The sequence below is a fragment of the Marmota monax genome, unplaced genomic scaffold (assembly GCF_021218885.2).
Source record: "Marmota monax isolate L192 unplaced genomic scaffold, Marmota_monax_Labrador192_F-V1.1 WCK01_AAM20220418_F8-fsc00102, whole genome shotgun sequence".
NCBI lineage: Eukaryota > Metazoa > Chordata > Mammalia > Rodentia > Sciuridae > Marmota > Marmota monax.
In genome coordinates this window covers 3,504,591-3,532,191 of record NW_026692494.1, presented here as the reverse complement: position 1 = coordinate 3,532,191, position 27,601 = coordinate 3,504,591, and the positions used below count along the sequence as shown (strand labels likewise).

The window sequence follows — 27,601 nt, the reverse complement described above, 5'->3', positions numbered from 1 at the left end:
TATTGCTAAATAAATACAAAAAAGGACTGGGGATGTGGCTCAGTGGTAAGTGCTCCTGAGTTCTGTTTCCTGTGCCCTCCAGCCCCCATTCCCCCCAAAAAACCAAAATATGCATTTAAGTAAAAATGAGAACTTCTTCCCAGTCAGGTAGCCACTCACTGGTAAAAGATGGGGCATGATGTCCAGATATTCTGTGTGTATTCTGTCATTTAAAAGTAGACATACGAATAGACATATACATGTATGAATTATTTCTCTTTAAAAAATTTTAGTCGTGGGGCTGGGGTTGTGGCTCAGCTGTAGAGTGCTCGCCTAGCACTTGCGAGGCACTGAGTTCAATCCTCAGTACCACATAAAAATGAATAAAATAAAGGTATTTAAAACATTTTTTTAGTCTTTTTATTCAAAATTCTCTATAATTTGCTTTTTTCACTCAATATGGTAAGGACAAAAGAAAAATGATTAGGCCTTGTCCTTTTATAACACCCTAACAGTAATTTTCCACATCAATGTATTATGATTTGCCTTATTAACTCTCCTTACTTTTAGTCTGTTGAGGGCTTTCTTTGTTTTCAGTTTTCATTGTTGTCACAAACCAGAAATACCTCTTTGAAGTTAAGATAATTTTTTGTTTTGTTTGTTGAGCTGAGGTCCTGCTGTGTTGCCTAGACTAGTCTTGAACCCCTGGGCTAAAGTGATCCTCTGGACTCAGCCTCCCAAATAGCTGGAACTTCAGGCACGTACCACTGTGCCTGGAAAAGGAAGATATTTTTTGATAAGTAAAAGAAGAAGTTTGAGGTTAAAGGGTATGATGTTTTAGTTTGAAATAGCTATTGGAAAAATAGTTTTCCAGCAGGCTGTACTATTAATGTCCCTACAAATAGTAGATGAGAGTACCTGTTTCTTTCTTTCTTTCTTTTTTCTTAATATGTATTTTATTTCTTAGTTTTAGGTGGACACAATATCTTTATTTTACATGTGTGTGGTTCTGAGGATCGAACCCAGTGCCTCATGCATGCTAGTTGAGCACTCTACCACCGAGCCACAACCCCAGTCCCTCTTTTTTTTTTTTTTAATTTATTTTTTAGGTGTAGATGGACACAACACAATGCCTTTATTTTTATGTGGTGCTGAGGATCAAACCCAGGTCCCACCCGTGCGAGGCGAGCGCTCTACCACTGAGTCACAATCCCAGCCCCAAGAGTACCCCCCCCCTTTTTTTTTTTTTAAGAGAGAGAACTTTTTAATATTTACTTTTTAATTTTCGGTGGACACCACATTTTATTTTTTATGTGGTGCTGAGGATCAAACCCAACGCCCCGCGCATGCTAGGCGGCCGCGCTACTGCTTGAGCCACATCCCTAGCCCGAGTATCTATTTCTTTAAACTACAACCCAATACTGAATATTTGTGCTTTTTTTTTTTTTAAATTGTTGATGGACCTTTATTTTATTCATTTATTGATATGTAGTGCTGAGAATGTAACCTGTATGTGCTAAGCAAGCACTGTACCACTGAGCCACAACCCCAGCCTCTATTTGTTTGTATTTTTAAAAGTTACCTTTTATGCCAGGCACAGTGGTGCATGCCTGTAATCCTAGCAGCTTGGGAGGCTAAGGCTAAAGGATCACAAATTCAGGGCCAGCCTCAGTAACTTAGCAAGGCCCTGTTTATAAATAAAATATAAAAAAGGGCTGAGGATGTGGCTCAGTAGTTGAGCGCCCCGGGTTCTGTCCTTTCCAAAAAAACAAAAAGTTACCTGTTATTAGGATAAATGTATTTTTTATATTCATCTCCTCCTCTCTGCAGATAAAATTTTAATTTGCATTTCTTCTCAGATCAGACAACTTCTGATGATTGGCTATTTGTATTTTTTCAATTGCCTTTCCATGTTCTTTGCCAATTTTTGTACTGGAATGTTTGTCTTTTGAGTACTGAGGACTCTAGGAAACGTCATTTTTTCTATTTGACTTAACTTGTTTGTGGTGTTTTGGTCATTAAAGAGTTAATCTTTCACGTGGACAATGTTGTCAACCTGTGCATATATGGCAGATTTCATTGTGGTTTAAAAGGTTCTACCTGGCTTTAAAGTTATATTTTTAAAAAGTTACCTTATAGAGTAACGTTTATGGTTTCTTTGGGGTATTTAATTCATTTAGAATTTGTTTTTGCATGTGGTGTGAGGTGGTAAGTAGGAATCAAAACATGAAGCATTTCTGGCATCAGAAAGATAGCTCCTTCCCAGTCTCCCACTCCAGCAATAACAGAACATCAATAACAGAATAACCCACCACCCCAGCAATAACAGAACATCATTTTCACCAGATTAGTTTTGCCTATTTTATTTCATGTAAAATGGAACCATGCAGTACTGTTCTCAACCCTGCATCCCCTGGGTGGGGTTTATTCTGGAACTTGACATTTGACAGGGCAGGTCTGAAAGTTTTCATAAAGATTTGAATGGAATATACAGTAATCTGTTTAATGAATTAACTCAAAAAAGTTTGAAATTCTGGGAAGTATATTTCAAGTAATCTCAGCAGTTCTCCAAAATAGTTTTATACCCGTAATATATTTAGCAGAATATTAATTTATTAGTAAATTTCTTTCAGCAGCATTATCACAAAGTTCAAATTAATAATGTCGTGGTGGTTGAGAATATAGCTGGACATGTAAGCTAGATTGTTTGCTTTTTAAGTGTTTCCTAATCCTGTGCTTTGCTGGATTGTTTTTTGTTTGGGTTTGTTTTGACATTTTCATACTCATAGAAAAGTTACAAAAATAGAGGAATTCCCAGTTATCATTCACCCAGGTTCCCTCAAGAGGATGTGTGCATTTAGTACGGTTGCTTTACAGCACCCCTCTTAGGTGTGTGATAACAAGTGGCCCCTTTAACCTGCGTACTACAGTATTTCCTTAAAAAAAGAATGTTGCATAACCATAGTCTTCAGAATGAAGATATTACCATTGGGCTGGGGTGTAGCTCTGTAGTAGTGCACTTGCCTAGGCAGCCAGAATCCCCATATATGTGAATACATATACACACAGCATTTTAAAATAATTAGCAAAAGCACACACCTGTAATCCCAGTGGCTCCGAAGGCTGAGACAGGAGGATCGCAAGTTCAAAGCCAGCTTCACATAAATGAGGCGCTAAGCAATTCAGTGTGACCCTGTCTCTAAATAAAATAAAATATAGGGCTAGGGTGTGGCTAGTTGAGTGCCCCCAAGTTCAATCTTGGGCAACCAAAAAAATAAATAAAAAGAAGCAATCGAGAGATGTGACCTAAATAACTTGAGAAAGATTTCATAGATTAGATGATTTCATATCAAAAAATTGTCATTTTCCCCCAGAGTAACCTTAAAAGGTACAGATTTGTCCTAAAATTAATGTAAAAAGAAAATAGACCAGAATAACTAAAACTCTGGTGGGGGGAACAGTGAAGAGAGCTTGCTTTAACTTTAATGATAGGATTTTGTAAACAGTGGACAGAAAGTTTGAAGATTTGCAGTTTAAAAGCGTTTTTATAGTAAATGATGCTGAAACAATTAGCTGACTGATAGTGGGGAAAATTGCTTTTCTCATATCTTTTCATGCAAAATATGAATTCTAGTTAAGTATGGAAGTCCCAAAATGAGACTAAAACTGGGGAAAATTTGGTTATGTAAAAGTTTTGAATCTTGGGCTGGAGTTGTGGCTCAGTGGCAGAGCACTTACCTAGCATGTGAAAGGCACTGGGTTCCATCCTTAGAACCACATAAAGCTAAACAAATAAAATAAAGGTATTAAAAAAAGTTTTAAGTCTCTGTTAACAGAAAAAAACAACGAATGATATATGAGAGACTGACAAAATATAGTGAGGAATTGTGTTCCTCGAAACTAAAACACTCAGGGTCACTGCAGGTGAACTGGGCAGCACAAAATAACCACACAAGAGACAGAGACCTTTTTCTTTGGGTCCTGTGACGGCTCCTCTGACCTTAAGGGTCCACAGAAAGAGAGCGAGCCAGTGCTTTCTGAACCCTTTTATTGAGAAGCCATTCAAATGAGGCTGGGGTCAGGATTCAGGGGGCTGAGTCTAGCTTCGTGATGTCTGCTGTCAGCAGATTGACTGACATCTAGGAAGGCCACACCCAAGGACAGAGCAAGAGAAGGGGACACACAAAGGGCGTTTCTGTGGAACATTCTATCCCAAACAGGGCAAGGGGGTAACATCACAAAGGAACAGGTGAGCATAGCTCAATCCATGGGGCTGAAGACGGGTCCTCAACCTCTAGGACCTGGGCAGTGTCCAGGTAACTGAGATGTAGCGACGGTCAGAGCCTCTCCGCTCAGGAAGGAGAATGCAAATCATTCAGACTGCTCCCCACAAGGAATACACAAAAGTATGCTGTCCAGAGAACATTAAATATTCTTACAAATCAGTAAGAAAGACAAAACCCAGTTAACAAAGAGCTAAGACTGTATAGGCAGTTCACAGAAAACAAATTGGTGGCACATGCCTTTCATTCCAGCTACTTGAGAGGCTGAGGCAGGAGGATCATAAGTTTGAGGCCAGCCTCGGGAACCCTTCATTTCAAAATAAGATTTAAAAAATATATATATAAAGAATAAGGAGTGGTAGTGTGGCTTAGTGGTAGAATGCTCTTGAGTTTAATCCCCAGTACCACACATGCAAAAAAGAGGAAAGAAAGGAAAAGAAAACATGACTCATGTACAAAGATGAGTGCATCTTTAATAACATTGGAATAGGGATATGGCTTAGTGGTAGAGCACTTGCCTAGCATGTATAAGGACCTGGGTATCATCCTCTGTAAGAGGGGAAGAGGGAAACAGAATCTTTTGTTATTGAAGTGAGTTATGATAATATTCATATAATTGCAAAATGTTTTTGTAATCGGAAACATTTTGTGGGCTAAAGTTCTGGCTCAATGGTTAATGCTCAAGACCCTGTATTGATCAACAGAAAGAGCGAGCGTGTGCTGCACCCTTTTATATAGCTGGACATATAAATACAGCTGGACGTGTAAAGCTAGATTGTTTGCTTTTTAAGTATTTCTTATCCTGTGCTTTGCTGGATTGGTTTTTTTTGGGGGGGGGGGTGGTGGTTTTGACATTTTCATACAGAAAAGTTACAAAAATAGAGGGATCAGCTCGGGGCTGATTCTTTTTGATGAAAATACTGTCTTGTGAAAGAGAAATTCAGCAGGAATGATACCAAGTTTGGAATAATGTATTCACCTATAAGACAGTTCAAAGCACATTTTGCCAAAAAAAAAAAAAAAAAAAAGATCTTAAGATGTGGTTTTTAGTCAGTATCTATTGAATTCCAGTATGTATTTGTACTATGACCCCTGTGTTTCTAAATAAGAGAATCCTGAAATGTGAGTAGAATCAAAATAAAAAATAAAAATCAGGCAATATATACTTATGTTGTAAGTAACAATTTTTTTTTTTTTTTTTTTTTAATAATAGGTCTGGGGCTGGAACCCAGGGCTTTGCATTTGCCAGACAGGCCCCTTACCACTGAGCTACTTCCCCAGCACCAAAGTTTTTTAAAAATAAACTTTTTTAGAAAGGCGGGGAAAAGGGAAAGGGATTTCATCAAATAGAGGAAAGAGGCCTGGGGTTGTGGCTCAGTGGTGGAGCGCTTGCCTAGCACATGTGAGGCTCTGGGTTAGATCCTTAGCACCACATAAAAATAAATAAAGGTATTGTGTCCATCTACAACTAAAAAGAGAAAAGGTAATAGAGTAGATGAAGGAGATCCAGGGCGAGGAAGGAGGGGTGGGATAAGGGAGAACAGTGGAATGAAGCCGACTGAACTTTTGTATATATACACGAGTATACCATAGTGAATGTCAACACCAAGTACATCCGTAAGAAGCTAATTTTTTTTTTTTTTTATAAATTTTTTTTTTTAATATTTATTTTTCAGTTTTCAGCGGACACAACATCTTTGTTTATATGTGGTGCTGAGGATCGAACCTGGGCCGCACGCATGCCAGGCGAGCACGCTACCGCTTGAGCCACATCCCCAGCCCCAGAAGCTAATTTTTAAATAAATTTTAGGAAGGTCAGGTAGAAGGGTAAAGTGCTGGGGTCTGAATCAGAGCAAATTATATTCTGTGTTTTTGTGATTTTGGTCAAAATGTATCCTGGTGTTATTAACTATTAATTTTTTTTTTTTAATAAATCTTGTTTCTTTGAGGTAAGAATTTCCTTACAGCCAGGTGCAGTGGCAGCTGGGGAGGCTGAGGCAGGAGGATTGTGAGTTCAGCAACTTAGCGAGGCTCTAAGCAACTTAGTGAGACCCCATTTCTAAATGAAATATAAAAAAGGCTGGGATGTGGCTCAGTGGTTGAGTACCCTTGGGTTTGGTCTGGTCCCCAGTACTCCCCCCTACCAAAAAAAAAAAAAAAGTTACAGGCATTCTTTTTTAGCCTAGCATAAAAGATTTGCCCTTTAACTTTTTACCCAGCTGTGGGAAGCTGTATGTCAATAGGTCATAACATCAGAGCTAACTGTAGGTGCTGGAGTTGCTAATATTCATCATTTTGTTTATTTGTGTTTTGCTCTGTATCATTGTTTCTCTGAGGAATATGCTGTGTGTTGCTTGACTAAAAAGCAGCACATTTTTACCAGATGCTCTTCCCACAAACAGCCACTTAGGACAGGTCTAATCTGCCTTGGCCTTAGTGAGAACCTATTTCCACACCTCCTGCTCACAGCCAACTAAGAGCAGAGCCTCTGCTCTTACCCTGAAGGTGGCGTGCGGCCCGCCTTTCTCAGAGTGCCCTTCCAGGCCTGCATGTTGCAGTGTTTCTAAACCAGGAAGGGCCGTAGGCGTTGGAGATGGCTACTTCAATGGTGTTCAGGGGCTTATACACATAAAAGTCATGCTTCTGGAAAATGCAGCTCATTGATCTTTTGTAAATGGTTCTCTCATTAGGGCGTAAACCAGAAGAAGAGGGTGTGGAAGATAACGGGCTCGAGGAGAATTCTGGGGACGGACAGGTATGTGCAGCCTTAGGAGCAGATACACTTAGTAGATGAGCTGGGGGGCAGTCACGTAATGGTTTTTATTTTGTTTTGTTACAGGAAGATGTGGAAACCAGTTTGGAGAACTTGCAGGACATAGACATGATGGATATCAGTGTGTTAGATGAAGCAGAAATTGATAATGGAAGTGTTGCAGATTGTGTGGAGGAGGAAGATGCTGACAACCTCCCAGAGTCCCTTTCTGACAGCAGAGAGCTGGTTGAGGGAGAAATGAAAGGGCTTCCGGAGCAGCTTCAAGAACATGCTGTAGGTAACTCGGCAGTGTCCCTGGAATGTACCCTGAATGCCATCCATAGGTACATGGTAGATGATAAACGTTATAATTGGAATGAAGTTCTTATAATACCAGTACTGTAGGATAATGGTTCCGGTAATTCTGAATACACTTTGTTGGAAAGTGGAATCTCATAAAGTACCTAAGTACGTGCTGTCCACTCATGTGGTGCAGCATGAAGCATTGAGGAAGGCTATGCAGGTCTTTCCTATTATAGGAAGTTGCTCTGTGGTGTTAGTATTTTCAAAGCATCCAAGTACTGAAATGAAATATTGGAAGTCCAACAGTTGATCTTTAATACTAACCTCGACATTATGTTTGAAGCCTTAGCTTTTTTCATGTTAGAAACAGTCAACTGTGGTAAGACGTTACTGGTGGTGTTCCTTGAACTCCACCTGCCAGGCAGTAGACATTGTGTCCTGTGAGCCTTCCACAATGTGCTGTGTAGACACTGTTGTCCCTGCTTCTCAGTTGAGGGAATCGGGGCATAAGGAAGTAAGGAATATCACCAGATAGCCCACAGCTCATACTAGAGTAAGAACCGGACCAGGCCAGTCCCAGTGTCCATATAGTTAAGTCAGACACCACCTTGTCTTAGTGTCATCACTTTTTTGTTAATTGGGGGGTGGCTTGGGGCCTTTGGATGTGTGGTTTGTGGGAGGCCTCATCCCTTCAGTGGCCTGCTGACTGTGGCACATGCACCCTATTCTGTGCTGGTCAGTGGGCACGTCCTCCTGGAACCAGTTATCCGTATCTTGAGAGGTAGCATATTATTGTTGAATAGGGGGTTTGATAACAGGGTATAAAATTGTTTTTCTCTGTTTTTTTTTTTTTTTTTTGTGTGTGTGTGTGTGTGTGTGTGTGAGAGAGAGAGAGAGATTCTTCAGCTTCCTAAAAAGGAATAGCAGAAACATTTGCATAGTGGTGAGCAGTAGATACCATTTCTAATTGACTGTATATTCTTAAAGCTCTTTTCTTCCCCTACTAAGTAGAAAATAACACATTGTGTAACAGTCAGTTGGAAACATCCTAAATTTCTGTCAGTAATGGCTAAATAATTTTGATTTAATGGAAACAATATAATTTGAGTTAAGAGCATTTACTTTGAATGTCTTATTGCTGTGTGACCTTGGACAAATTACTTAAAGTCCCTAGGTCTCAACTGCAAAAATAATAAGTTTTGGGAGGATTAAATGGATGAATGTTTACCACAACAGTAGAACAGAAATCATGAGCCTGTCCATCCATGAGTTTTTATAAAGTTTGCTTAGAACACAGTCATATCTGTTATTGCTGTTGTCATAACTGCACACAGTAGGAAAGGTCGGTAGTCACAACAGAGCCCATCAGCCCTGCAAAGCCCTACAAAGCCCTACTTGCTGCGTGGTCCTAACAGAGGTTTGCCTGATCTAGACCAGTGCTTAGTACATAGCAAGCACCATAGGATTATGAAAGTTTTTACAACCAGTAATGTGGTAATTGCTGTTGTGTAACCATTGAAGTGAACTAAAACAACCTCCAGGAGGGAAGGGAGAATTGGTACAGAACACTATACTGCCTTTCTTGCAAACAGAGGAAGGGGTGATCTCTGGTGCACAGGCACTGCGCTCAGTGTGTGTGTCTTGCATTTGGGGCAACAGTGCACCAAGGGAAGGAAGAAATGGACCCTGGGTGGTTTTTGATGTATAGCTTTTGTAGACCATTTGAGGTTTTTGATCATGGGAGAGTGTCTTTCCTAGTCAAACCAAGGTGATGATAACATATGCTCATATTTCAAAAATATCCACCTTAAAAATGAACCAACGTTCAGAGCTTTGGCAGATAGCCAAAATTATCTTCCTTCAAGCTGATCCCCCTTTCTGGGTGTGAGGAGTCCCCTGCCTTGCTGGGCAGAGCCCTCATCTAGAATAGAAACTGTGCTTCCAGTTATTCCCTTGCAGGTGGGCCATAGATCTGGGTCTTGTCTGCCCTGTGCTCCTGTCCCCAGTGCAGCTTGGAAAACCACTGCCTGGAGGTGGAGTAGTCAGAGGTGCTGTTCTATTCTGGGCCGGGGCTTTGACCACTTTTGGATTCTAGACACTCAAAACTTGCTAGTGTGTGTTTTGCCCAGTTTTTTTTTTTTTTTTTTAAGAGAGAGAATTTTTTAATATTTATTTTTTAGTTCTTGGTGGACACAACATCTTTATCTTTTATTTTTATGTGGTGCTGAGGATTGAACCCAGCGCCCCGCGCATGCCAAGCGAGCGTGCTACCACTTGAGCCACATCCCCATCCCCTGTTTTGCCCAGTTTTGATATCTCCTGTGTAGCCCAGGATATTTTCTTAGAGGCTTGCATCTCAAAATCCACGCTCATACTGTTTTAGTGGGTTTCCAGGTCTGTCTGGAGATGGACGTTTATGTCCAGCATTTTTTCTTTCTAGCCAGAATGCTATTATGCTTTTTTAATCCCCTCACAGTTTTTACCATTTTGTAATAAATGATCTTCATGGCTGTTGCTTTTCATTGAACAGATACACTGTTACATCACCTTATTGATGTAATAAATTATGTTCTTCATTTGTTTCACAGGTAGATGACAAAGAAACCATAAACAATTTAGATTCATCATCATCTGACTTCACTATATTACAGGTAAATTGTTACATGTCTCCACTTTAGAATCAAAGATTAGGACACAGTTTCTGGAAACCATCTGAGACATTGCATGGCAGTCCCAGCTAACAGTCATGACAAGGTTTGTTCCCTTTGTCAGGGTCTTCAGCAGGGGTTTTGCTTTCTGTTATCCCCGACATAACAGTGTGCCTGGTGCCAAGGATTTCCCAAGTTTGACTGGTCTCCTTGAAGCAGTAGCTTATCAGCAGATAATTAAATGGCAGATTTTTTGGCATTCTTGTTACAGGTTGAACGTCCCTCGTCTAAAATGTTTGGGACCAGAAGTATTTTGGACCTCAGGCTTTGGAATATTTACAGATGCACAATGAGTTGTCTTGGGAATGGAATCTTAATTCTAAACACAAAATTTGTTGCTGTTGTTGCATCATATATACATGGCCTGAAGGGCACTTATGTACTCTTTGCAGCATGTCTGTATTTAAATTGCAACCTGCCACAAGTCAGGTGTGGTGTGTTCCTCCTGAAGTGTCAGTGTTCGCTGCCCCGAGTTTCAGATTTAGAGCAGTTTGGATTAGAGATGCTCAGCCTGTAATTTCATTGCTCAGGGAAGGGCAGTCTGGCTGAGCCCATCAGGATGCATCCCCTGCAGAAAGATGAGTATTAGGTGAGATAGCAGAGGGTGGAGCTCCTGAGAAATACAAGCAGGGCACTGGTGAGGGTGTGAGGTGTGAGCAGAACTCTATTGCCACAGCTGGGCCTGTCCTTCAGGCATTTTCTTGTAGAAACTGCCCACGTTTCTTTTGACTACTGTGTCAGCATCTGTGTGAGTACTGAATGTTGAACAAATCAGAAGAGAATTAATGGGTGTGACTTTTGTAAATGTGAGTCTTGTTTCCTTGAATGTCTTTGCCAGCCTACCTAGGTGCCTGTCTAGTCTTAATAAAAGTTAGTGTCAGCTTTTGCTGATCCTCCTTTTCCTTAATGTCACCTATGTGTTTAATTAGAAATCACCTTTCAGATGAGATCTCCATGTGCTTCTGCCAGGCAGGGGCGAGGGAAGTGTTGGAAAGCCAGAACTCCAGCCTCAAGGAGGGTGCAGTCCTCAAGGAAATTGGGTGCAGCCCAGCTCATCTTTAGAGCTGATGTCGCTCCAGCTGCGAACTGACACAACCATTCCTGACTCAGGAAGGAGAGGAGGAACCGGATCTTGCCATTTTCTCTAGTGTTTTAGGTCAAAGGTTCCCTTGTTAAAGATGGAAAATATACAGTGTCTCCTAGAGATGAATGCTTATCTCTAAACAATGTTAAGAGGGGAATCATTCGGAGAGTGGTCATTCACTTCTGCTGTAGATAAAGTCTTAATTCTCAATACTGGGTAGGTTACAGAGGCAGGTGAAAGCAAATCAAAAATAAATGAAGCCAGGCTGGGCACAGTGGTGCACGCCTGTAATCCCAGTGGCTCAGGAGGCTGAGGCAAGAAGATCGCAAGTTCAAAGACAGCTTCAGCAACAGAGAGGCCCTAAGCAATTCAGACCTGTCCCTAAATAAAATACAAAATAGGGCTGGGGATGTGGCTCAGTGGTCGAGTGCCCCAAAGTTCAATTCCTGGTATCATCCCTCTGCCAAATGAAACCTGGAAGAAAGTGGACAGTTTCCTAGGCGTCACAGAATGGCGGGGCAGTTCTCAGGGGAAGGTGCAGACCACTCCAGCCACCACTGAGTGCTTGTGAAGCTCCTATGATGTGTCACATGTGGTGTTGGCCACCAGGGATAGGTGTGAATGAGCATAAGGACCATCCTCTGTGTACAGGGCCCAGTCTCCCAGTGTGAAGTCCCCATGGCACCAAGGTTGGGAAGAGGCCTGGACTGAGGGTTGGGAGCACAAATTCATGTTCACATAGGCCTCATTCAGAGTCTGCTCTGTGTCCTTGGACAAATTACTCAGTCCCTCTGGGCTACTGTCTCCTAACCTTTGAAAGGAATGTTAGTGCAAATAGTTCCAACCTCCTAGGGCTGGCTGATGGCCAGCATTTGTGTCTAAGGTGTTCACGATTGTGCCTGGAACCTTGTCAGCGCTCAGTGTGGTCTGGAGCTCCCAAGCAGAGTGTCCTGGGGACATGGGCCCTCAGTGGGCAGCAGCCAGACTCTGAGGTAGTGAGCCCTAAGGGAAACCTTTCTAGAGGAGGTGCCCCTGAGCCAAGCACAAAGGTGGGAGGTTGTGTGGGGAGCCTAAGGTTGGAGTTCACAGAGGGTTGAGAGCATGCCCCTGCTAAGCAGGGTACAGATGGGCAGGGCTTCCCGAAAACAGGAACCATAGACAAGGAGCAGAGCAGCCTGAACAAGCAAGGCTCCCTGGGGAGGGTTGGGATTTTACTGATAGGATAGATGCCCTGGTGGGGAATTGAGGGAAGGAGGAGATAGAGGAGGGGTGAATGCTGGAGGGTGCTTCTGTGCCCCGCCCGGAGGGCAGGGTGGCACCACTACATGATATAACTGATGTCACTAAGGCTTGAGTTTTCTGAAAGCTAGATCTGGGTTAAATGGATGAAGTGGTTACCAGGCTCTCTGTTAGACATGGAAGGAAAATGAAAGCCCTGTTGTCCTTGAACTTAAGAGTTCTCTTCTGAGGGACAGATGGGTGTGTGACTAGTGAGACGGTCCCAGAGGCTGGGGAAACCTTATGAAGAAAATTGGGTCCCCTGAAAAGGAGGCTGGCATGTGGGGCTGGGGACGAGCTGGCGAATGCCAGCTGTGTGGGGTCTTTCCTTAAACAAGCAGATGCTCCACCTGTCTTGTATAAAGTTCCCCTTGGATTTCACATTCCCTTCTTAGGCATTAGAGTCTTGATTTTAATGAAGTTTAGGTGTTGTCTATGGCAGAGTCTTACTTGCTTTTTTTTGTTGCAGGAAATTGAAGAGCCATCTCTGGAGCCAGGTACTGTTCAATGAAAAACTTAGCAGCTGGGGTTTGGAACCATTCTAGTCTTCCACCTTCTTTAATTTGAATACTTTAATTTTTAAAAGTTGCAGTACTATAGTGTACATTGTTCTAAAGGTTTACAATCCAGAACATACCAGGATCATAGAGATTGGAAACCCAGCCGTATCACCAGATCTGTGAAAGTGGCTAATTTCTCATTTTGCAAAATGTTATTGGTAAGATGAAATGCTCTTATGCCTTTTTAAACAAATGGCATTTAAACATTATGGAACAAGTTTGCACGCTCTAAGGAGCTGATGCCTCTGTACCCCACGAAACAGATCTTGTGATATCGGGCAGTACCTTAACTTTGTGGTGTTTGGTTCAGGCAGTGTAGGTAGTGCTAGGGAGACCCATATGAACCATTGGGATGTGCCTGGACTCCAGAAGAGGAAAGAGCTCCTCCATGAGAATTCCAAACAAACACTGTCCCCCTTCTGGACTGCAAATATCTCAGCACCAACGGAAGAGATTCTGATTTTCATGTTGGACTGTTCTATTAAACGAAATTCAAAGAAATTTGGAAATTGAGCTGTTCGGTGAACGGTGATACATTCAGTTAAGCACCTTGGACTTCGGAAGCTAAATTTGGAAGAGTCATATATACACGGCGACAGAATGAAGACTGTCAAGAATTCAGCCAGAAGGTTTTGGGGGTTAAATCTCTGGGATGCTTTTCTCTCCCCTGTAGCGTAGAGGCTTACCTAGTAGGCGGCGCGCAGGTAGTGTAACCAGTGTAACTGTGTGTACCCGCGGGTTTTCCAATCTCTGTGTAGCTAGCAGTTCTCTTCGTGTTAGTGTGGCAGCCGTGCCAGTTCCACATTGTGATTGCTTTATTTCCCTGGTAATTAAACCTTGTGCCATTCTATTCCTGTTAAATCCGTAGAAAATGAGAAAATACTCGACATTTTGGGGGAAACTTGTAAATCTGAGCCAGTAAAAGAAGAAGGTTCCGAGCTGGAGCAGCCATTTGCACAGGATACAAGTAGCGTGGGGCCAGACAGAAAGCTTGCGGAGGAAGAGGACCTTTTTGGCAGCGCCCACCCGGAAGAGGAGGAAGAGGAAGAGCAGGAGGAGGAGGAGGAGGAGGAGGGAGATTTAGATTTGGCCAGCGAGTCAACACGCGCTCAGTGGAGCGAGGCAGACACCCTGTTAGCGGTAGTGAAAAGGGAGCCCGTGGAGCAGACAGGCGAAGGCGCGAGGACGGACTGTGAGCCTGTAGGGCTAGAGAAGCCAGTTGAGCAGAGTAGCGCGGGCTCCGAGCTCGCGGAGGCCTCTAGCCAGGAGGCCGCGGAAGCGCCCACGGAAGCTCCAAGCCCAGAGCCCAGAGATAGCAAAGAAGACGTGAAGAAGTTTGATTTTGAAGCTTGTAATGAAGTCCCTCCGGCTCCTAAAGAGTCCTCAACCAGTGAGGGCGCTGATCAGAAAATGAGGTTTGTTGTTTCTCAGTTTTAGACCAGACGCTATCTCCTTTTCATTGGTCATTTAATGACACACATAAGCTGTTTTTTCTGCAATTGGCCAGCCAGACTGCTGAAATTGTAGTGTACGTCCAAACAGTGTTTTATTTCTCTTTGTTTATTTTACACTGATTACATAATCTTTTTTTCTTTTCTCAACCTATCATGGTTGTTTTCTTTAATTCTTCCTAATTACCTTTAGCCCAGCAGAATTAATTAACTCCTGTGGGTCTGAAATCTTACGGTTAGGTCAGATTTGCAATACAAGTTTGTCGGGGTATCATTTTTTCAGAACTAAATTTCGGGTAGGTATGCAACCTCAGCACGTATTTTATAATTTTGAGTTTTGTCTCCTCAATGCTGCTTCCTCCTGGAGTGACACTGTCTTTTGTCTCTAGTTCTGTTGAAGATGACTCGGACACAAAAAGACTTTCCCGGGAGGAGAAGGGTAGGTCCCCGTGGCAGTGCCATTTTCTTGGAGCATGTTGGACCCCAGGATCAGCAGGCAGGGCATTTAATTCTAATCCCTGGTGTCCTGTGTGCCCACCCAGACGTGCCTAAGTCTTTCAGGAGGTCTTTTCCGCTCCCTCCTGGCTCATAGAGTGCGAACCAGTTCCTAAGAGTGAATGCAGTGTCTTGATGTGGACACGTGATTTTGGGAGTGTTTTGAATTCCTTGATCCTATAACCCTGCCTTAAACCACTCATTGAGGAAACAGCTTCACTGGCCTCTAGTTCCTTCCCCAGTGCTCCGCAGAGAGTGAAAGGGTGGGGTGGGTACACAGTATGTGCCTCGAGATGGAGGCGGTCAGAGTATCTTTGTTGATATGGCTGCTGCTTGTATAAAAGCCATCTCAGGATCCCTGTTTAGCTCAGAGGCAGGCGCTTACTCGAGTGCCTAACGCCCTGGGCTATATCCACCTTACCCTGTGGTTTAGCTACTTGCCATTGTCTAAGGAAACCTGAGCCCTCCCAGCAGCCCTGGTTCCTGTTGTAATCAGCATTCCTGGCAGTGCTGTTGGGTTTGATGGACAGCTGCCGAGTCCTCACCCCAACTGGCGTTACATTGTGTCATGATCCGAGAGCAAATGGGAGTTGTCTCAGCTTTAAACTGACTTTCTTGAAGACTCGGGGTCTTGTGGGTTTTGTGTTCTTGACCAGAACTTTCTTTTGAAATAGGTCGTAGCAGTTGTGGTAGAAATTTCTGGGTTAGTGGACTTTCTTCTACGACCAGAGCTACAGATTTGAAGAACCTTTTCAGCAAATATGGGAAGGTAAGAGCGAGGGGCGTTCTGCCAGTGCAGGTCTCTGTGTGCTGAGTGCTCCAAGGTGTCCTGGGGCTCATGTGCTGATGCTCTGCAGAACCTGGCCCTCCCTAGTCAGGAATGTGGGCGCTCCCAGAGCCCACATCTGGCTTGGGTCCCTCCATCACTGTAAGTTTGCCATCTTCCTATTGATGGCTTTGTGACCCTCAGGTCTTAAAACCCAGAGAGGGCTGCTGTAAGGTTGAATTAAGGTGTGGACAAGAGCTGTGGTCACTGTTTGAGAAATAACAATGACTGGACAAGAACAGGAGTGACACTGTGGCATAGTGCTTCGGAGGAGGGCCTGTGCCATCCTGTTGAGATGGGTGACCCTGACCGCAGCTGTATCACTGCCTGGCCTTGAGGTTGCTACCTTAGCCCACCGGAGGGCAGTTCTGGCTCCTGCTTGTCTGAAACATCTGCCTCTCTTGCACCTATGTAGGCTGGTGGGTGATGGCCATTGCAGGTACGTCGTGCAGTCCCTGTATGGTGACACCGGGGTTGGCTTTCTCACCTGCTCTCCTTGCTCCCTGTCTCCCTGTGCATTCTGGACTTGCCTCCCAAATAAACTTTTAGGGATAATCACAGGTTAACACCAGCCTTGTTCACGGGAAGAGCTAGGTGTATCATGACAGAGAAACTAAGAACGTTCATCCTGATTCTTGATGTCCAAATGCTGAGAGGAGGGGGAGCTGAAGACACCGCGGTCATACAAGTAGCTAATGAAGCCGACAGGGCCTATGGTTCCCCATAACTCAGGAGGCTGAGGCAGGGGGATGGCAGTCCATAGCCAGCCTCAGCTACTGAGTGAAGCCCTAAGCAGTTTATGACCCTGTCTCATCATTTAAAGGGGCAGGAGGTGTGACTGTGGTTAAGAACCCACAAGTTCAATCCCTGGTACCAAAAGAAGAACAAAGCAACCAACCTGGTTTTGTGTGGGTCACATCTGTGACTTTTTGCCCTATTGCCCATGTCCCTCTCCTAATTTGGCTGTACATTTAGGCTCATTTCCTCCCATATTTAAGCCACGTTAAAAGAGCACAGGCAGAATTTTGCTTTTTTTTTCCCCTGGTGGTGCTGGGGGTTGGACCCAGGGCCTCGGGCAAACGGGGCAGGCCCTCCACCAGCTGTGTTCTCAGCCCTCAAGTTGGCACTTTTGTCTCCCCCTCCCTGTCCTCACCCTGCCTTCCTGGCCCTCCCAGGGAGCCCAGAGAACTGTGTGAGGAGGACCAAAGGCCTTTGAGGAACTGCAGGGAGATGGAGCTGCCCCCTCTCCGTGTGCCCGGTTGCTTGTGCTTTTGCTGCTGTGGTGTGGGGCCTGCCCTGCTGCGGTGTGTGCGAGCCATGTTTGCTGCTTTCCTTCAGGTGGTGGGCGCCAAGGTCGTGACGAACGCCCGGAGTCCTGGCGCTCGCTGTTACGGTTTTGTCACCATGTCCACAGCAGAAGAGGCAACAAAGTGCATCAGCCACCTGCACAAGACTGAGCTCCACGGGAAGATGATCTCCGTGGAGAAAGTGAGTGGCCGTTTTCTCCTGGGGTACAGCAGTGTGAGGAGAGGAGGGGGCACTTGCACTTGATTTCTTTTCTTCAGGCAAAAAATGAACCTGCTGGCAAGAAAGCCTCAGAGAAGAGAGACAGCGAAGGGCGGAAGGAGAAGGCGGGCACCAGTGACAGGTGTGCTCTTCCCTGGTAAACCAGCGGGCAGGGGCTGGCGAGGGCACCGCAGCTTGGCAGGTTGAGTATGTGTGGCTCGACCACTGGGACCCGTGCCCCTGCATTTATTTGTTTGGGGCCGGAAAGCTGGTGACACTGTCTACGTTCTAGTCACTTGGTGCTCTTGCGAGGGTGCAGTCACAGCTGCTGTGTTTCCCTAAACACCTGCTTTAACGGTGGCGTGTCTGGGGCTGTCACTTGCAGATCTGCAAACATTAAGAGGGAGGATAAGGCCGACAGAAAAGATGACACCAAAAAGGGTGATGACGGAAGTGGAGAAAAGACTAAAGAGCCCGATGATCAGAAGCCTGGCCCCTCGGAACGCTCTCGAGCCACGAAATCAGGTAGCCAGCCTCCCAGCCATGTAGGAGCTTCCGTCTTTTCTCTGTCACTAGCTGGTATGACTTGTTGATTTGCTGTGATCGAGTGACACCACACACCAAGAGTCCTCCTGCATAGTGTGCAGCGTGGAGCTTCCTTCCTGAGCTGCTGCTTTTCTTTTGTTCTTTCTGTTGTTGTTTTTTTCTTTTTTGTAGTTGTTGATGGACTGCATGCTTTTATTTTATGTATTTTTATGTGGTGCTAAGGATCAAACCCAGGGCGGCACACATGCTGGCAGCCAGCGCTCTGCCCCTGAGCCGCAGCCCAGCCCCTAGGTGTGTTTCTCACCTCAGATGTCCTCCTCTGTTTCTTTAGGAAGCCGAGGCACCGAGCGAACTGTGGTGATGGACAAATCCAAAGGTGTGCCTGTGATTAGTGTGAAGACATCTGGGTCCAAGGAGAGAGTGAGTCGGAATTTCCTCCTACCTGTAGTTGTTCGTGGCGTTTTGTTTTGTTTTACAGTTAACATTATTTCTGGGCGTATTTTAGCAGATTCTTGAACCGTTCAGTTGGAAAATAAGCTTTCTACCTTTACAAAAATATAGAATTTAAAAAAAAATTTTTTTTGTAGTTGTAGATGGACAGATGCCTTTATTTTATTTATTTTTATATGGTCCTGAGGATGGAACCCACTGCCTCATGCATGCTAGGCAAGCGCTCTACCACTGAGCTACAGCCCCAGCCCCCCAAAAATGTAGAATTCATAAAGGAAAAAGGTGGAAAGGTTTTCTTCGTACTCATTCCTGCTCTGACGTCAGTTGTTGGTTTTTATTTACCTCCTAAAGCTGTCTTCAAAAGTGGAATCTGGGAGCGGTGGGCGTGTTTTGCATCGCAGCGGCTCTCCTCTGTGAGCCTGAGCCCTCACACAGACGCCTCTAGGCACAGGCTTATTCTTGGCCTGTCTTTTGGCAGCATGTTCCACAGGAGACAGAAACCAGGGTGTCTGTGTGGGTTCTCGGCCCAGGTACACTCGGGCTGTGTGAGCTGTGAGACCACAGTGGTAAAGGCAGGACCCAGGTCATGAGGGGATGATGGCAACAGAGGCGGGTCCCTGTGCAGGTTGCTTCGGCAATCACGCCTGCCCCTGGGTCTCATGTGGTACAGTGAGTGCAGTGGTGTGTGTGTGGTTCCTACCCAGAGAAGCCCCCTGGAGCAGTGCTGTGCAGGATGTTAGGAGGCTGGTCACGAGGGCCACCCTCTGCCTGGCATGAACCAAAATGACTACATCCCGAAGGGAAAGTAGATCTTTTAACTTAAGCTTTTGTCTGTAGACTTGGAACACTGAGTGACCAGAGACCCTTCTAAAGAGAGCAGCCATGGGCCTGCTCTGTCAGTCTGAGACACACACAGGACGAGCTGGCTACAGTTTTGAGTGGTGCAGATGAGTTTTAAGCTGGCCTTTCAATTATGGAAGCCCATGTTTCTTTTTGTAAATATTGTATATCTTTTTACTTTTGTGTTATGATAATGATTGAAAGATGCAAAAGTAAAACTAATTCCTGCCAGGTACAGCGGCACACACCTGGGGGGGCTGAGACAAGGGGATCACAAATTTGTGATCGGGAAAAATTACTACTCGGGGAAAATTAGATGTAATCTCAAAATAAAATCATTGTTTTAAAAGGCAGGGGATGGCTGGGTGCAGTGGCACACGCCTATAATCCAGGTGGCTTTGGAGGCTGCGGCAGGAGGGTTTCATGTTCAAAGTTCAAAGTCAATTTCAGCAACTTTGCAAGACCCTGTCTCAAAAGATGAAGAAGACTGGGGACGTTGCTTAGTGATGATCGAGTGCCTCTGGGTTCCGGCCTCAGAACCACACACGTACACATTCCAGGGCTCAGATGGGTAGCTCTCATTAAAATGTTACACAGATAAGGAAGTTGTTAGGCATATTAGAATTGGCTGCATTTTTTAATTCACTGAATATTATGAATCTAGTGCAAAATTAAGAGATTTATTTTGGATGCATCAATTCATGTATAAAAATTCATTTTGATCTTAAATTTCTTCTTGAGAAATACTCGTTTTCATTCGGGCTCTGTCGGCTGGAGTCAGTAGATCGTTGTTTGAAGAGTTTATGTCACAGTAGACATAGAGGAAAGCCTGTGACCTTCGAGGCACGAGATTTCTTTAGAGAGAATACTTCCTTCTTACTGCTCATTCCACATGAATTCTTCCCTAGAGTCTGCATTTATTTTTGGACACAGATGCTCCTCCTTTTTTCTATTGTCTTTTCTACCTTAATTTTTGTCCTTTGATAAACTAGGTCTCCAAAAGCCAGGATCGCAAGTCGGCCAGCAGAGAGAAACGGTCCGTTGTGTCCTTTGATAAGGTCAAAGAGCCTCGGAAGTCAAGAGATTCAGAGTCCCGGAGGTGAGTCATGGTCCAGGAACACTCACTGATGTGGCTGTTCCCAGACTGTGGTCATGCCCCTGTCCTGAGCGGACATCCTCAAAGTTCCCAGTGGGTGGAATGTTGTTTTAAGCCTTTTTGTTCTGTGGCTTTCTGTTTGTGGATTTGCCGTGTGCTGGCTTTCAACTTCTGGGATTCCATTCAAATCACCCATTTCTTCCCCAGAATTGTGGAAGGTAACGAGGTGGTTAGGTGGCCTGCCTTCCTGTTGCAGTGAAGCTGTTTTGCCGATAGGGTCACATTTGCCTCAGCAGCTGGGAAGGGAGGATCGACAGTGAGCACATTCTTAACTGCGCCAAGGAAAACTGTGGGATAATGTGAAAAAGTAAACACAGAACTGTTGGCCCCCCAGGGTTGTCGTTCTGTGTTCTATTGAGCAGTTAAAAAATAAATAAAAGGCCGGCAGGGAAAGGAGTGGGCACGAGAGCAGGGAGTTTCTGCCCTGTCCCTGGCAGGACTTCTGGCCTAGAAAGCAAAACGGTGGGCAGTGAAGCAGGTGCCTTTACCTGTTTAACTGGCAAACTAATCAACAGAAGAGACCTTTGTGACCGGAAAGTCACGTGAAAAGAGCAGCATTTCCCACCAGTGAAGGGGAACTCGGTGTTGGGGCCCTTCACCAGCGGGAAGGAGGACTTGCCCCTGTCAGAGTTGTGCATCTGCACCGTGGAGGTCGAGAGCCAGGACGTGCGCGGAGGAGGGACGGCCATGTGAGGAGAATAAGAAGTCAGAACAACGGGGCCACCAGAGAAACGGACAGTCCTCGCAGGGCGGCACGGGTTTCCTGCCTTGAAACGCAGGGAGTGCTGCTCAGCCTCATCAGGGGTCAGAGACGTGGATGGTGGCAGCGCCGGAGACCTTTTGTTGTTTTTTGTCATGTCCTTGGTGTCAGTGTAGGGCTGAGGTGTGAAGAGGCGGTATTTCTGCCAGGGCGAGGATGGGCAGAAACGGGCCACAGAGCCCTCCAGGTCCCCGCAATCCACTGCTCCTTGTCACCTCTAGGGGACCCACGCACAGGGAAGGGTGAACGAGGGGTCAGGGTTGTGCTGTTTGGACCTTGCTTGGGCAGACCACACCTTATTGCACACATGGTGGCCTCCTTCCCCTGAGAGTGTCGTCCATCCATAGAGGCGACCCATGGTGGGGTGAGATGTGTTCAAAGTACACAAAACGAAGTCTGGTGGTATTTTTCCGCCGGTGTAGGTGTGGGTCACCTTTATTGCAGAGACTAGAACCGGAAGGAAGTGCACTAAGGCATCACCATGTCCCTGCCAGAAGCAGACAGTGGGCTGTCCTCCTGGGCAGGCCCCATCCTCGGTTTTGGGTTGCTGCAGAAATAGGAGGTGTGACATGAGAGTCCATTCTGCCTTTAGCCCCATTTCACACGGACTAATCAGGCTGGTGGCAAATGGTGTCACCTGTTGAACTTCAGGAAACATTTAAGAAATGAGGCCGGTTCATAGGAGAGCTGGCCTCTGCTGTCCTACACCTGTGCTCCCTCTTCCCTGGCTGGGGTGGACAGGGCTGGGAGGGGAATCCTTGGGCTCTTGCTGCGCTTCACCAGCCCCCTGTGGCCAGCACCTCTCCCGCTGCTTCTCATGCATCCTGGAGTGGGAGTGGGAGCCATGGCCCTGGGTGAGCCCGGGACCCCTGGGGTGCCGTACACTGCAGCCCTGCTGTCCTGCCGCAGGGAGCGGGAGCGCAGCGAGCGGGAGCAGCGCCTGCAGGCTCAGTGGGAGCGGGAGGAGCGGGAGCGGCTGGAGATTGCCCGCGAGCGGCTGGCCTTCCATCGGCACCGCCTGGAACGGGAGCGCATGGAGCGGGAGCGGCTGGAGCGCGAGCGCATGCACGTGGAGCAGGAGCGCCGCAGGGAGCAGGAGCGCATCCACCGAGAGCGCGAGGAGCTGCGGCGCCAGCAGGAGTTGCGCTATGAGCAGGAGCGGCGGCCGGCCGTGCGGAGGCCCTACGACCTGGACGGCCGGTGAGCTTGGCCACCCCGGAGTCATGGAGGCCCGCAATCTTGCTCCAAAAGGAAGCCCGGGTCTGGGCTTCAACTCAGCTTGCCTCCTGGCTTCAGCAGGGTGCCCTGGTGGTTTGGCTCAGCAGAGATGGCGCTGGGTCCAGGCATCAGGTCCAAGCCCAGGTGCAGGAGGAGGAGCACCGGGAGGCGGCCAGAGACCCAGAAACGCCTCCCTTGGGGTCCACACAGGCCTCTGTCTTCCACTGGATAGGTTAAAGGGAACCCATGTGCCATCCAGTGCCACTCTCATCAAGGGCCTTCTCAGCTGCCATCGGTCTCTGGGCCTTTGTCTGAGAGGGGAGTCTGCTTTAGCCACCGCTGTGTGACTAGGTCGTCAGTGGGGTTTTTGGTGCCTCTTTGAGAGGCAGCAAGTCAGCTTCAGGCTAGAAGCAACGGCAGAGTCTCCTGAAAGGGCTCTGGAGAACAGAGCTCTTCCTGGTTTCCCCACAGTGGCATTGGGTTGGGTTCCCAGGGTCACCTGTGACAGTCCTCCTGATGGCTGCCCTGCTGAGAAAGCGAGCACCCTCTGTATGCAGGCAGCACAGCCCTTCACTCCCAGCCCAGGCAGCCCAGAGTACTGTGTGGGAGACGCTCACGATGTGACGGGGACGGGACCGTGGGGGTTGATCCCAGCTCCACCGGGCTGTCATTGGGAAGGCCTCTTTCCATCCTGTCCTGCACCCCTCACAGGCGGGACGATGCCTATTGGCCAGAAGCCAAGCGGGCCGCTCTGGATGAGCGCTACCACTCTGATTTCAACCGCCAGGACCGTTTCCACGACTTCGACCACAGGGACCGGGGCCGCTACCCCAACCACTCCGTGGACAGGTCAGTGTGGCCCTGTTGCCCCTCCTTGGTGGGTGTGGGTGTTGTCTCCTCTGGTCATTCACTGGCCTTCCTTGACCCAGGTGCCCACATGACCCATCACTCTGCACCCAGAGCAGCTCATGCTCCAGTCACTACACCCGGCCTGGGCACTGCCACTCCACCTGGGCTCTGGGTGGCCCCTTCTGGTTAGCAAGCTTCTTTTCCTCATGGATGGGTCTCTTTCAGGAGAGAAGGTTCCAGGTCGATGATGGGAGAAAGAGAAGGACAGGTAAGTCAGAGTGACAGTGTACCCACATTTCCCATGGAGTCCAGTCCCTTCCCCGCTGCAGAACCCCCCTCCCACTTGAGACCTGGTGTTTGTGGGACAGAGATGTGGACCTGCTGGGCTTAGTCGGGTCGTCTCCAAACCATCACCTCAAGGCCTTTTGCGGCTGTTGTGAGGCTCCCTAGGCTGGAGGCCTGGCAGCCGACCTGAGCTGCTGAAAAGTGCTGAGCCGCGCAGTAGCACTTCCTGTCCTCTGCCCCATGGGCCTGGGGAGGCAGCAGACACTGCATCTCCTCCCAGGGTACACTCGGACAGCTCGGGCTGCCACTAAGCCTTGGAAACAGCCAAGTCTTTGGTCCGTACTTGTTCTTGATGCAGGTTTATCCCATTAGAAAAATAAACTCGGGGCGGGGGTGGGGGCGCTGACTCTAACCCCAGCAACTAGGAGGCTGAGGTAGGAGGACCACAATTTCAAGGCCAGCCTCAGCAACTCAGTAAGGTCCCAAGACCTCAAAAAACATAGGGGTCTGGGGATGTGGCTCTGGGTGAAATCCCCTGGGTTCAATCCCTGGTACAAATACAAAAGGAAAAGAAAAAAATTAATGTGGGATCCTTAAGAGAAGACAAGCTGTGAACCGAAAGAAGTGTTGGCAAAAGACACATCTGGTAAAGGGCTGTTACCAAAACACACAAAGGACTCTTAAAATGCCCAGTCCCAAGAGGAGAGAGCGCAGTCATCTCAGTTCTGTGGGCTTCTAGATGGAGAATTCCCACCAGGGCCCTGCACCCTGGGGCGCTTTACTGGAAGAAATGGGGGGAAGGGGGAGTTCCGGAGGTGCTTGTGGCAGAGGAGATGCCCTGCGAGTTGTGTCTCTTCCCAGAGCATGTTCTTTTTTTTTTTTTTTAAGAGAGAGGAGAGAATTTTAATATTTATTTTTTAGTTTTCGTGGACACAACATCTTTGTTTTGTATGTGGTGCTGAGGATTGAACCCGGGCCACACGCATGCCAGGCGAGCGCGCTACCGCTTGAGCCACATCCCCAGCCCCAGCCCCCAGAGCATGTTCTTGACAGATCTGTGCCTCGCTGTCCCATCTTGTCCCCTCTTTGGTGTCTCGGCGTGACTGGGGACAGCTAGCCTCCTGGCTTAGACTGGGGCGTCCTCACAGGATTACTTCCTCTTGGTTCCTGGGGGTAAACCTTCCGTGCAACAGCACCACGAGCTGGTCTTCTGATTTCCTTGGGACAGCTAGAACACAGTGGCCACACATCCACACTCTGGAATCTAGACAGAACCGGGTCACATTCTGGTGACACCCTATCTGCTGAGTCTGTTCCTCTGGCTACAAAATGGGGGTGATTGTTCCTCCCACATAAGGCAGAGGATTTAGATGAGGTGTTGCGCACACCTTCGTAACGTGTGCACAGTTCCCATTGGTCATGACCAGCTGCCTTCCGTGGGGTTAGTAGACGACGTCCTCCCGAAACTGACAGTGTTTCTCACGTGCCCAGGCCTGCAGAAGGGAGCAGTGCTGCCCCAGCAGCATGTGGTGGCGTTTGGCTCCCAAGAAAAAGTCACAGAAAGAGAAAACTAGTTCAGAACTTGGGCTGTTGTTGAGCTCTTCTTAGTGGGTTTGATTGGACAAAAAAAAATTCTGGTTTGATTTTAAAATTGCAGGAGAAGTGGAAATGGCTAAATAGTAGAGAAGTAGGTCTCAATAGTAAGTCTTTTACTTTGTAGTAAATGGTTTGTCCACTTTCGTGCCTTAAAACTTAAGGTTATTGAGTCAGGTGCAGTGGCCCACATCCGTAATCTCAGCAGCTTGGGAGGCTGAGGCAGGAGGATCCCACATTCAAGACCAGCCTCAGCAACTTTGTGAGACCCTATTTCAAAATGAAAATAAGTGGGGGGTGTGGCTCAGCAGGTACGTGCCCCTGATGTAGGTAGGTGGATAAAGTTGAGAAAACGCCATTCAAATGTTTTCTCAAAAATTCAGTGAAGCTGTCTAAAGCTGTGGGCTGGTGCGTGTGTTGTGATCAGTGTGTCCTGGGGGTCACGTAGGGAGGGAGCAGTGTTTTCTGGAACCCATGGGAGCTGTCCTTGGCTGTGGCAGGACGCACCGTGGGTGTGCCCTGGCCTGTCCACAGTGAAGCCCCTGGTTTTGGCTTGTTGAGGCTCTGGGAGATGAGGCCAGGAGAGTGGCAGGGACTGCCCCTGTGCCTTTGCACACACAGGTTAGGGCCCTCTGGTGCCGCTGTGCGGGTAACATTTTCATGGGTAGCCACCACGATCGTGAAATAAGGAAAGGGGACAGTGCGCTGGGACCGGCACCACATGTAACTCTGTTACTTCCTCCGCTGCAAGGAGGACACTTAGAGAAAGGAAGGTACAGCCACCGTGCCCGGGTGATGAAGGGGGGGGCCTTGGAGAGCTTGTGAGTGTCCTCTTCAACGAGTGGCCCCACCGCCCTCCCACCTTCACGACTGCTCTGGGTGCGGGGCGGTCACCAGGCATCTGCTCAGAGTCCTTGGGAGAACTCTGGCGTCCTGCTTGGGGGACCTCTGCCTGCCTTCACCAGGCGCTGTTTCCTTCAGCCCCAACCCGGGCCACGGCTTTTCTGGCCTGTGGAGATGAGGGGGTGCAGCTGTGTGGAGTGAGTGAGGTGGCCCTGCGCACCTCGAGCCCCCGGCAGGGGTCTGGATACTGCCCTTGTCATCCCCAGCTTTGTCGCCCACAAGGCCTTGGGCGGAGTTGATGACTAAAGCTTTCCTTTCGTCCTCTCTCTCTCATGTCCAGCATTACCCTGAGCGCCACGGAGGTCCGGAGCGCCATGGCCGCGACTCCCGCGATGGGTGGGGCTATGGCTCTGACAAGAGAATGAGCGAAGGCCGAGGGCTGCCCCCTCCCCCCAGGTTTGTGTCCCCTGCTTGCCTGTCCCGGGCCTCTCAGTTGGCAAGACAGACCTGTCTCACCAGGGCCACTCAGTCACTGGGGTGAGCCACCAGGTGGAGAGGGCCAGGCCCAGGCACCTGGCCATAGTTCAGGAGCCCCAGAGCCCACTGAGCCGCTGCCGGCTGAGACCCATGTCCTTCCTGCGGCTCCCGGGGCACAGGGATGGGAACGCCACCGAGCTGAGAAGACAACACTGAACCCACTCTCAGCGTCCACCTCCGCCATCAGGGTGGAAGCCAGAGGAGGGGACACTCCAGATCAGAGATCTCTTTTTCCAAGGGGCAGACGTGACTGGGGGGATCATGGCCGAAGACTAGAGGATGACCGGGCCTGGCAGGGAGCTGCTGACGGGGGCATGATAGACCGGGACCACAAGCGGTGGCAAGGTAAGGAGTGACTTGGTGGGTGGAGACCCCGAGACGGGGAAGAGAGCCCTTTGGCTCCGGCCCCTCAGGCCACCGGGAGCTGGCGGTGGGAGGTACTCTGGGGGTCTGGATAGGCACTGTGCAGAGGGTGTCCGAGGTCCTCCCCACCTGACCCAGTGAGGGCGCGGGGACTGCCAGCTCCTGGCTACACAGGTGCCTCAGTGGTGAGGCCTGGAGGGCGGGGGAAGCGGGAGCGGAGGCCCCGAGTGCTGTGAGCAGCACCGATGTCCGTGTGAGCCTCGCTCGGCCTTTCTTCCAGGTGGTGAGAGGAGCATGTCTGGTCACTCGGGGCCTGGCCACATGATGAACCGGGGCGGCATGTCAGGGTAAGGTGGTGGTCGGTGACACTTGAGACTCTTGCTGGGGTGCTCCACCTGTTCCTTCTCTGCATGGTGGCTTGCCAGGGTGACAATTTAAAATCCCCCGCTAGCCCCCTTGCCTTCCCAGTGGGACTCCAGGTCAGAGGGCTGCGGCTCGGGAGGGGTTGGGCAGTCGCAGGGGGCCTACCCTTCCTGGGCCTGCCAGTCCCAGGACAGAGTGGGGCTTGGGAACGGCCACAGCCTGTGCGAGGGCTTGAGGGCTCCAGACCCGAGAACCTGACTTCTTCCTAGGCGCGGCAGCTTCGCCCCAGGCGGGGCCTCCCGGGGCCACGTGATCCCGCGTGGAGGGATGCAGGGCGGGTTCGGAGGACAGAGCCGGGGCAGCAGGCCCAGCGATGCCCGCTTCACTCGCCGCTACTAAGTAATTTGAATCCTGTGTTCCTGTCACGTGGCCAGAGTATGTTCTGTTAGGAGTTCTCTTAAACCGTGTACAAACCATTTTTTTTTATCTGCTGCCATATTGTAGCTCAATACAATGTGAATTGTTTTTTGTTTTGTTTTTGTAATAAAGGTGTTTCTGTTCACATGCCCTTTA

At 47.9% G+C, this 27,601-nt stretch overlaps 1 protein-coding gene across 3 annotated transcripts in view; it reads left to right on the top strand.

Annotated features, from left to right (window-relative positions):
- The window catches only part of Safb (scaffold attachment factor B), a 31,244-nt gene extending 3,643 nt beyond the window's left edge, over nucleotides 1-27,601 (top strand). For 2 of the 3 annotated variants that reach the window (XM_058579189.1, XM_058579187.1), the window contains exons 3-21: nucleotides 6,953-7,017; nucleotides 7,102-7,312; nucleotides 9,910-9,968; nucleotides 12,857-12,884; nucleotides 13,816-14,362; nucleotides 14,788-14,837; nucleotides 15,568-15,662; nucleotides 17,058-17,207; nucleotides 17,285-17,367; nucleotides 17,611-17,750; nucleotides 18,103-18,191; nucleotides 20,054-20,160; nucleotides 21,887-22,177; nucleotides 22,907-23,044; nucleotides 23,270-23,312; nucleotides 26,106-26,221; nucleotides 26,541-26,647; nucleotides 26,946-27,012; nucleotides 27,298-27,601. In XM_058579189.1, the coding sequence (XP_058435172.1) occupies nucleotides 6,953-7,017; nucleotides 7,102-7,312; nucleotides 9,910-9,968; nucleotides 12,857-12,884; nucleotides 13,816-14,362; nucleotides 14,788-14,837; nucleotides 15,568-15,662; nucleotides 17,058-17,207; nucleotides 17,285-17,367; nucleotides 17,611-17,750; nucleotides 18,103-18,191; nucleotides 20,054-20,160; nucleotides 21,887-22,177; nucleotides 22,907-23,044; nucleotides 23,270-23,312; nucleotides 26,106-26,221; nucleotides 26,541-26,647; nucleotides 26,946-27,012; nucleotides 27,298-27,427 (2,516 nt within the window). In that variant the 3' untranslated portion in view covers nucleotides 27,428-27,601. The remainder of the gene's footprint in view (nucleotides 1-6,952; nucleotides 7,018-7,101; nucleotides 7,313-9,909; nucleotides 9,969-12,856; nucleotides 12,885-13,815; nucleotides 14,363-14,787; nucleotides 14,838-15,567; nucleotides 15,663-17,057; nucleotides 17,208-17,284; nucleotides 17,368-17,610; nucleotides 17,751-18,102; nucleotides 18,192-20,053; nucleotides 20,161-21,886; nucleotides 22,178-22,906; nucleotides 23,045-23,269; nucleotides 23,313-26,105; nucleotides 26,222-26,540; nucleotides 26,648-26,945; nucleotides 27,013-27,297) is intronic. The other variant, XM_058579188.1, reaches the window with a different exon arrangement.